The 10,556-nt window shown below is 39.9% G+C and overlaps 3 protein-coding genes across 3 annotated transcripts in view; 1 reads left to right on the forward strand and 2 right to left on the reverse strand.

Moving 5' to 3' along the window:
- The first annotated feature begins 218 nt into the window (after nt 1-218).
- Nucleotides 219-3,569, forward strand: LOC137968983 (cuticle collagen 34-like). Its single transcript, XM_068815495.1, has 5 exons — nt 219-474; nt 1,562-1,631; nt 1,961-2,248; nt 3,015-3,095; nt 3,298-3,569. Exons 2-5 carry the CDS (start codon nt 1,562-1,564, stop codon nt 3,417-3,419), a joined length of 561 nt encoding a protein of 186 aa, XP_068671596.1. The 5' UTR covers nt 219-474; the 3' UTR covers nt 3,420-3,569.
- A 497-nt stretch (nt 3,570-4,066) lies between these two features.
- LOC137968851 (uncharacterized) lies at nt 4,067-5,011 on the reverse strand. The gene has a single exon (XM_068815323.1). The coding sequence runs from the start codon at nt 5,009-5,011 to the stop codon at nt 4,067-4,069; it is 945 nt and encodes a 314-aa protein (XP_068671424.1).
- A 454-nt stretch (nt 5,012-5,465) lies between these two features.
- The window catches only part of LOC138013329 (uncharacterized), a 33,031-nt gene continuing 27,940 nt past the window's right edge, over nt 5,466-10,556 (reverse strand). Inside the window, exons 2-4 of the mRNA XM_068860378.1 lie at nt 9,085-9,307; nt 7,951-8,060; nt 5,466-6,557 (exon numbers count right to left, since the gene is read on the reverse strand). Coding sequence (XP_068716479.1) covers nt 6,351-6,557; nt 7,951-8,060; nt 9,085-9,307 — 540 coding nt within the window. The 3' untranslated portion in view covers nt 5,466-6,350. The remainder of the gene's footprint in view (nt 6,558-7,950; nt 8,061-9,084; nt 9,308-10,556) is intronic.

The following is a 10,556-nucleotide window of genomic DNA, read 5'->3' on the forward strand; positions in this document are numbered from 1 at the left end:
TAATTTCATCTGGTTTTTTCTGTGAACTACGAAGTTAAAACATGGTAACCAACTGCTCATTCCACCTGTTTGCGGTAAATATTTTGACTATACAACCTGTTGATCTATCAATGAATTCCTCGTATCTTCTTTCAAAATGACGTCATATCTGTCACACCTTCCAAAACATCGATAGCCGCAATGAACGAGGGGAGGTCGCCACCAACACACTTAATGTGAAGAAACGTAAACGGATCTCTTCTTCACAATTTCGCTTATCACATCTTAAGTATTCCATCAAGACTCTCTCGTCATTGCAGTGTTGCTCTGGAATGCTTGATCAGTTTCTACGCTCTACCAGCTAGTCTAAAGCTTCTGAAGCGTTAAACGACCTGAGGAACCAAAAGTGAAGTTATAAATAATGCAACGTTTTTGGATGTTTAAGGACCTGACGTTGAAAGACGCGAAACACTAGTCGCAGACATCTTTGCTAAGGTAAGGTTTTAAGACTTCCGCTCTTTTAGAGTTCCCCCATTCAAGAATCTTGTTGCTTTATAGAATCCTTTGGCGATTCGTTCACAATGACTTAATGCCTTGATCCCCAATGATTCTATTTGTAAATTCTGGTTAAACAAAATCAAAATATTTTGATTTTACGATCATTGATCTTGATCTACCAATAAGTAAACATTTTATTTCCAAAATGTGTTCACAGTCCTAGTTAATAAAAACAACGAATTGTTTTCAAAACTTCAACATTCATTGTAGATTATACTTAGTATTATCATTGCGCCTGTTAGTTTTATTTTAATTTTGTTGTTCAAGACGTTTTACATCAAGGAACAACACGGGTGATGTAAAATATTCACTTAGTAGTCAAAAAATATCGGTCATTTCGACGGCATTTATTTTATTTTCAGTACAGTGTTAAAAAGGAAAAATCAATCAATCTTAGCTTATTCAGGGAAACTAAAGAGAATGTGACTTGCTTCCAAACACTTTAGTCATAGGTTTCTTGGATTGCCACTAATCGGTGGATTGACGGCCAAACCTTATCGTTATTTGTGATTTAATTTAAGAAATAGTGAATTTATCAGTAGACTATAAGTGAAATTGCAAGAATCTTTGCCAAAGCAGTTTCCCTTCTCTTGTTTGAGATTGTCGTGTTAAATAATGCATGAATTACGGTGAATTCCAAAACTAAGGATTTCTGAAAAGTAGCTAATTTTCGTTAAAACCATGGAAAAGTTGCTTGTTAACTTCGTTCTTTATGCCTTTAGTTTTGTTATCTGCTAATTAAGCAAGATCTGAATTGAAACTAGTCCCTAAATTCTAGAAGGCGTTGATTGCCTTTCGCCTATTTCATTTGCAGTAAACAGTTAAGTTATTGCATGAAATAAAAAAGAACTCTTTTTCGAGTGTATAAATGATAAATGTTATTTAGTTGCTCTCAAATGTGATTCTTTCAGGGCTTTCATCGACAATGGATTGTGATCCACTGATGAAATTGGATACCGATCGTATTTTGAAAATTTTGTCAGGCAATCAAGCCTAATATGCTGCTATATGTCTTTTCTTTTAGATGCAGGGTTTACTATTGGTGTTGGGTTCTCTTATTTATATCTCATCGATCGCATCGGCGTCGTCACTCGGTAAGCTTCTTAGCTTGAGTCTTTTGGTTTTAGAGTTAGGTCATCGCTTTATCATTTATTAACTACAATTACCAGAGGACCTGAATGAGTTTATTTGTTGTAGAGCTCGAGATTTTTAATCTTAAAACAACCCAATGGGCGTAAAATTAAATCGCCATCTCCCAAACTCAACTTTTAAACAATTTTAAGTGCTCGATCTCACGTCTAACGTGCGCTTTTATATTAATTGTAGATCATACCAGATTCCAAGTTGTGAAGTTCACTTTCTTTTCAAGTGGAGACTATTCAGACTATGTCAAAGTTATTAACTCGCTTTCTTGTTTACTTAGAACAACTACGGCACTATAAAAGAAGTCCGAATCCATGTCCGCCAGGCTGCCCAGGCCACTGTGCTCCATCATGCCAAGTAACATGTTGTTCTCCAGCTCCACCTCCTCCACCCCCGCCACCACCACCACCACCCCCACCGCCACCTCCTCCACCTCCTGGTCCCCCAGGTATTGATGGGCCAATGGGACCACAAGGACCTCCGGGGCCCGATGGACCAAAAGGACCATCCGGTGCCATCGGTCTTCCCGGAGCACCGGGGCTTCCGGGTCTTCCTGGAGCACCATCTGGTACGTTCATTGTAATCTTGTGTGTTTCCTAGATGACGCTGGCGTGAAGGTTTTTTATTCAACGATTTGTCGATGAAAATGATAGTCTTAGCATGCTTAGGTCTGTCAAGGTTTGCAAGTTTTTCCCTTGTTAATATGCATCATGAAATGTTCTCTTGCCCCTCTGATCAACTTTAGCATCAACTATATGCTTAGAAATACAAGCACTCTGACTCTACTCCGCATTAAAAAAACATAGGCAATAACAATCTCGTCCCCAGAGTCCGCTTTCTTTTGATCAGCACCAAGAACACGGAATCTGCCCACTTCCAAGGCAGCAAGTCCGCAAATCACGGACTTCCGGCTCGTCTACGCACGCTTAGAAGTTTGAAACAACATTGGTTGGCAACGGTTACAAGGACAGACCTTCACTGCGACTGCGCATTAATGGGAAGTGCCCAGAGTCCGTGTTCTTGGTGCTGACAAAAGAAAAGCTGACTCTGGGGACGAGATTGAGGTAGTTACGGAAACCAGAACTTAAAAATCGCACGAACGCTGACGCAATTTTTATCATTGTAAATGGAGAGCTGACGCCATGATTTAACTGGACTCGTCTCGAAGTATATCAACTTTACCACGCGTTGCACATCCTCAGTAGCCTTAACAAAAATTCGTAAATAACTTTTCTTGCGAAAAAAAAAATTGGGGAAAGTAAAGACCTGCTCATATAATTGTCATTTTGCAGTTGACTGAGGCTTTTTTTTCCTTCACGTTTATCAAACCTTAGGTCCACCAGGACGTGATGGTCCCATGGGACCCCCTGGACCCCCCGGAAACCAAGGCCCGCCTGGAGATTCTGGACCACCCGGTAAGAACATGAACGTGCAATTTTGTCTCATTCTTTATTCGTCACTGACGATTGACAAATTTCCAAAGCAGAATTTTACCACGCAGGATCAAATGATCAGCTTGTAAACAGATGTCAATCTGGTGGATTGTAAGCTGTCAAACAAATAGCAGGCTTATCTCCGTCGAATGAAACTAAAATCTTTCTCTGCTACTGTTCGTAGGCCCCCCGGGTCTCCCTGGTCCTGCAGGTCAGCCAGCTCCACCCGGCGGTCCAGCCCCTTGTCCAATGGTTTGTTCTCACACATGCATCCGATCCTGCCCACCGGTGTGTTGCCGTCGCTAAATGCCTGAATTACCGTGACAGCGGCTATATCGCCGTCGCTAACAACCTGAACACATGCCGCATGTGAGCGGTGTTACTGTTGCTTTAGTGTATTGCAGTTTAAGAATGGAGTTTTCTTTTTTTCACTAATAAAATGATTTGCCAGAAAAAAAAAATCGTGTTTGTTTATTTAATGTCGTTTTTCCTTGTTGATTTTTCGTTTAAGGAGGCTCGAAAGGGTTTCAACACTTAGAAGACTCTCGATTTAGATCGAATAACGCTACAACACTGTATTACGTAACATCAATGTTATGGTACCATATGAAACACCGATTATGTCCAAACAAGATGTGATTATTATTGTAATGTAATAAGTTACCTTGGCAACCAGAAAGCCCAGAAAAACACCCTATATTTTCGATTTATTAAAATACGTTCTCTGACTAAAACGTTTTTTAAAAAGAAATATAAGCTTTCGGCCGTCGATCTACAGCCTTCCACGGATAAAACATGAATGTAAATTAGTGAAATATATACAGAAAGGGCGAGATAAAAGTAATAAAAAGAACAGAGTAAAAGTATGAAAAAAGGTTGCTATTGTTTAAAAAGAATGCTATACTGATTAGAGTTATTGTCAGCATGCTTGGTAGCAGAGATGTGCCAGGACTCTAGAGTTTTTCTAATACGAAAAGAGCCTTTGTCGATAACTCGAGAATGATTGAAAGCAATGCAATGACCGAAAGACCACGCATGTTTCGCAATGTTTGACCTATTAGCACATGTTTTACCATTCCTAACGTGTTCTTTCTTGAACAGCAGCGGCCAGTTTCACCTATATAACACCAATCACAATCGACACAGGGTATTTTATAAACCACGTTGGGTTGATGTTCAATAGGTGGTCTGAATTTAGGAGAAAGGAATTCTTGTTGCAAAGTCTCGGGGGGCTTATTTAAAACTCGAATATCGTGCCTTCGAAGAATTCTTGTTAGGGGTTGTGTAACACCATTGATGAAAGGAAGGACAGCAAAACCGTTAGGGTTCTCTTGAAGCGCAAACCATTTAAAAAACATGCCAACCAATTCTTCAGGTGAAGGGATGGCATGTGTGGGTGGTTTGGAAAATTTCCGCTTTAAGATATTGGAAATAACAAAGGAGGGATAGTGGTTGGCTCGTAGAGCATCAAAAACGGGATTGGTTTCCGTATTTTTCCCTTGCGGTGTACTTGGGAGTTTAATTGCGCGGTGTAGGAGGGTCTCAGCTGTGCTGATCTTGTGGCGTTTGTCGTGGTGAAAAGAAAAGTCTAAATATCTGTCCGTGTGAGTTGCTTTGCGGTAAATATCGATAGTGATCGTGTTATCCTTGCGACAAACCAAAGTATCCAAGAAGGCGATCTGTTGGTCAGATTCCTCCTCAATAGTGAGGAAAAGGTTTGGATCGATAGAATTAAGTGTAGTATGAAAAGAGTTAACAGCATCTCTTTTGATGATGCAGAAGCTATCATCCACGTAGCGTTTCCATACTTCAGGTTGTACTTCAGACGTGTTAATGGCCAGTTCTTCGATCGCTTCAATGCACAAGTTCGCCACCACAGGGCTGACGGGGCTACCCATCGCGTAACCATGGATCTGTTTATATATCTCATCATAAATAAAGTAATTGTTACATAAGATAAACTTCAACAGGGAAATGATTTCATTACTGTCTAAGCTCGTGCGTGTAGAAAGTGAGTCGTCCTTAAGTAGTTTGTTGCTTATGTAATCACAGGCTTTGTCTACAGGAATAGCTGTAAATAGAGTCCTAGCACACCTCTGCTACCAAGCATTCCGACAATAACTCTAAGCCGATTCCTAATCAGTATAGCATTCTTTTTAAACAATAGCCATCTTTTTTCATACTTTTACTCTGTTCTTTTTATTACTTTTATCGCGCCTTTTCTGCATATATTTCACTAATTTACATTTATGTTTTATCCGTGGAATGCTGTCGCCGATCGACAGCCGAAAGCGTATATTCCTTTTTAAAAAATTTTTAGCCATAGAACGTCTTTTATTGTATTTTAATATGTCTCATCCTGGCTTCGCTTCAATTTTTAATCTTATTTGGATTTAGTTGCTCATAGCTCAAAAACGTACTCGGTGACCCCCATTTTTATATTGCTGGAAAGTGACTAGAAGGCCACGATGAAACTTTCGACAAAGTTTAAAAAAATTCTGTCTTGAGGATTCAGAGCTACCTTTAAAATATCACGAAATTAAGGTGTCTTTCAATCCACTAGACAGAATTTTTAAAACGTTCCAGAAAATTCGATCATGCCCTTCTGATTACTTTTGAGAAATAAAAATAGGGGTCACCGAGTTCGTTTTTGAGATCTAAGCAACTAAAGACAAAATAAAGTGTGTTTTTACAGGGCTTGCCCGTTCCCACGGTGACTTATTACGTCACAATAATAACTGAATCTTGTTCAGAAAAAATTCGTGTTTCATTTGGTACCACAATATTGCCAATATATGATACAACGCTGTGGTGCCGATCCTTCTAAGAGGGTCACTAGCAAACGTTGAAACTCGTTCGAGCCTCCTTAAGGACGGTGCCTACTAATTCAAAGGTAGTTTTGCTCCGGTTTATGATTATGCAGGAAATGTAGATCTTAACAAGTGTTATTAAAATCCAAAAAGAAAATTGGGGATAATTCAGGATAATTTTCCTACTCAACTAATCCATTATCAATTCAATTGGTGTGTCCACGCATCTCCAAATGGCAGCCTCACTTCTTTCCTTTTCCGATCTTTGACATACCACAGAAACGCAGAAATTGTGCCCTTTCTATCTTAAATGTCCCTACCAAGTTGGACATGTTTTTCAAATGCGGATCTCGGTGATCTCGGAAAAAATGAACACATTTGTTTAGAGGAGTGAATCAACGAAAACGTTGGGTAATTTTGACTTTCTCTAACCGGTATCGCAAATGTCTTCCCCCAGAATTTTAAACCATGTTGCTGTGTCACGAGGATGCTCGCCAACCATCGGAATGCCGTTGTTGCCTGTTTTTACGTAGAAAGGAGACATCACTTTTTTTAGGGTGGTCTGTCTTTTGCAATCGTTTGTAGCACATTGGCGAATGAAGAGGTAGTCGCGTTGATCAAGCTTCTTTTTGTGCTGCAAAAGAAGAGAATTTTTTTTTTTGTATCGTATTCCTACAATAAGTTACAAAAGTGATGGTGTTCATCTTGCCATAAATCGAGATCAAATAAACTGACTGGGATCAAAAAATTGGTTTAATCGATTAGAAGACAAAAGCTATTCCTTCGTTTGCAGATTAAGGCCCCAGCTAAACGTTTCAACATTGTTACAAGAACACGTCCCAACATTATTATAAGAACGCTTCTAAAAATGTTCTATAACATTGTTGGAAACACAACCTCCGCCATTTTTGGATTGCTCGTGGTTCTTGGATTTGGAGACTGGGCCCTTAACTCTGATTGGTCTTTGTAACACAACATTGCTGTATGTCGTAAGTTGGAGAAAATGGTAACTTGATTGAAATCAAAACATTCTTCCAACGCAAAAATGTTGGAAACACGTCTTCAGATAGGCATTAATTCTAAAATTGTTGATCCAACAAATGTTTTCTAACAATGTTTGAGCGTGTAGTTGGGGCTTAAGCTGAGCTGAGTCCTTGCAAATCAAGGTACGGTAACAGAGAGATTTAACGAGGCCGCGTTTACCACAAAAGCAAGGCTGAAATCTTGTGCAAAAAATTGAAGAAACTTGTTTTATCGTGGCTTCTTTCGACAATCTTCCCAAAAGACGGCCGGACACAAGTTAGAATAGTAGAATTTCCATGCTTTATGGCATGCCCGTTATGGAGTAACCAGCTGTTCCATGCTTTCCGTTTTACGTAAACATGGAACTAAAGTCTTCCTAAATGCCAACCATATAACTTTAGAAATTGTGCGCCATAGTCGATGTGCAATGCAAAAAGAAGAATTACTTAAATTCCAGTTTCACAATAGCTTTCCACATCTGTATCTATTCCAAGCATCCTTTGCATTTGATTTCAGATCTACGTCGCGCCCTGTCACCGGAAAGCGCATTCCCTAATTTTCGCCACTTTACCGTCTTCTAATTTTGTAAACAACTATTGTTAGACAGTGTAGTACGGCTTACGGTCCTATGCAGAGAAGACTTAAATGTTCACGAGTTGCAAGAAAAATGGCAAAGCAATTTTTATTTCGCTATTTTTAAGAACCTCGATCTCGGTCCGGCCGTGGTTTGCCGATCTTCTGCAGAAAACTCCAGCGCAATCCGATCGGTGTCTGAGTGACGATAAGGCTGTTGGTGACCTTAGCTTGAACTTATACCGACCATCTCGCCACTGGTTTTGTCATTTAAAATCGAGTGGTTGTATTTTTTTTTACAAGTCTTTACCTACACGAAAAGCAAAAAGAAGATCACCAACAACCTCGCTTTCATTCGCAGGCCAGGGGACTCAAGCCTTTGATTAACAAAAAGTAATAATAATAATATCTTCAAATTCTCGATTAATTACCTCAAGTTGCAAGATTTTATCTTTTATTGCTAGTACATAGTCTTTGTTTGCATTCCAGTGAAAGGTGACCGTTAATAGTCTTCGGATGTTCTTCTTTACCATGAGAAATTCTGTAAGGCAAGTGAAAGTTTCCTGTTAGTCATTATTTACTAGAACAGCATGTCAGGTAATGTAACGTAATCTTAATGGTCATTTTCGTGTACGTGATACTCCATCGACAACAAATCGGCTGGAGATTGTGTTTGTGCAGAAGGATCCCAACAGGGCATTGATAATTAGCGTAAAGATAAAGCTCTGGACATGATTTGTGAACACGAGATTGAAGTTCGAATACGGCTCCAAGCTTTCAGGTCTTGGCCCGCTAGCTGCGAAAACAAACCGAATACGCATGTTCAGGATAGGAAACTTGAACGGGAGTCTGGTCTGTAGCTTCAGTGTTTTCGTCTCTAAAATCATGTCATGGAATGATACATAGTGAATGATGAAGCTAAGAACTAACAATTCACAATAAAACTATGATCACATATAAGAAACTATGTACTTATATTACTAAAAATCAATTAAAATCGAAAAACTTGAAGTAACAGTTATTTATTTAAAAAATTATCGGGAAAGGCAAGCCTGGCAGCTACCATCAAGAACTTTTGTTAAGCCCTAATGCTGTTCCGGGATTCCCTCTTACCCCGCCCAGAAATTGGGCCTGGAACCCAGGCAGGAAAAGCAGAGAGTCCCTCTTTTCCCGCCTGGGTTCCAGGCCCATTTTCTTGGCGGAGTAAGAGGGAGTCCCGGAACAGGAATAGTTAAGTCCATGTTGCAAATGTCCCTTTTGAAATACTCTAGGCTTTGTTTGCAGCGAAGGTCTTTGCTCATCCCACCCAAAAACCAGGTTCCAAGATACTTTATACTATGCCTGCCATACGTTACGGCGCTGTATCTAGGTCTAACTAGGAATTGGGAAATCCATGATCATAGGGGCTTGCTCACTAAGCCCCTATATTTCGATTGCGCGCCATTTTCAACGGAAGAGCTTGCTAGGCTATAAACCAGTCGAATATCAACTTCGGTTGTTATTTTGAATTTGGAATGCACAAAGTTTTATGAACAGTCTGTTTTTTTTGTGGTTACTGTCAGTACCTCTTTTGTTCCGAGAGTCATTACACGAGCCAGTGAATGTCAAACCACTTGGCGTAACGGTGCGGTTTAAATGGTAACGAACACGTTTGGCTATTAGAAGGTTCCCAGGTCCCTCGGATCCAGTTCCTTGCTTCTCTCGAAAGTACGACTGAATCATACAAACATCTGCTTGCATGTACGCGTTACCATAGGAAATTAAAAGAACCAAGGAAAGAATGTGTGCCTGAAAGATATAAAAACAAATAAATAAATGGAACCCTTTAAAAACAAGTTTGGTGCTTTTTTCCATCGATATTATATGCCGAGGTCAATTGCAGGAAATTTTACTTATCATCTTAACGATTTTGACATTGTTAAACTAATTGTTGAAAATTTTTTTAACCAAAAAAATATATCTCCTCCATGAAGATACTCTAACATGACCGTCATTTCAGAACGACCATTGTTGAGGTCTATCACGCTCTGTAACGTCATGTAAATGCGGTTGCATATAAAGCCGCTTACCACTTAATTCAGTTGGTTGGGCATCGCCTACCATACGCGAGGTCGTGAGTTCAACTCCGGCCGGACCAACACTCAGCCGGGTCTTTAAATAACTAAGGAGAAAGTATTGTCTTTGTAACTTCTGATACCTGCAAATGGTAGGACTTTTAAGTCTTCTTGGATGAGAACTATAAACCGTAGGCCCCGTCTCACAACCCTTGATCATCAACTCTGTGAGACGTTAAAGATCCCACACACTGATCAAAAAGGGCAGCGCACAAACTTAGTTTCGGGTGTTGTCGTCTGGCATGAATTCCTGCAGCTAGGCAGTGGTGATGTCTCAAAAAGGCTTATGCATGTTGTATGAGGCTGCGCATGCAAAAACAGCCAAGGGGACTTAAGCTTTGTAGATGGAGATATAGATACAGATATAACTAGGTCTTAGGTCATCTGCAAATTGTAGAAAAATTTGGGGACTTCAATTAATTGAATTCACTTTTCACAAAGGCAGGTGTGTGTAACACAGCCTTCCATGCTGGATCCCCTACTATTCCTCGTTCAAGTTCATAATACGTGCTATGAGTCGAACGTTTTAAAATTCCTTCCTTATACTAGCGACACCGACCGGTTTTTGTCGCATGAAGAGTATAAATGCCATTGAAAAACATTGAACGGGGTATACATTTACCTAAACTATAACCTAGGTATACAAATTTCAAATACAACTATATGTCCCATATAGGTGATCAAGGTGTCAAGCGCTCGACACCTTTCAAAAAACAAACACGCATCTATAGTTTAGTGCCTTGAAGGCGCATGACTTTGCACCACCCGCAAAACTAGTTCCCCAGGAGTATTAGTGGCTCGATGGGTAGAGCATTCGACCGGTGTTACGTCACGGGTCGTAGGTTCGAATCGTTATTGTGACTCAGACTCAGAACACACAAAAAAACACAAAAAAAACACCGAGTGCGCACCCATTTCACAAA

The sequence above is a fragment of the Montipora foliosa genome, chromosome 8, assembly GCF_036669935.1.
Source record: "Montipora foliosa isolate CH-2021 chromosome 8, ASM3666993v2, whole genome shotgun sequence".
NCBI lineage: Eukaryota > Metazoa > Cnidaria > Anthozoa > Scleractinia > Acroporidae > Montipora > Montipora foliosa.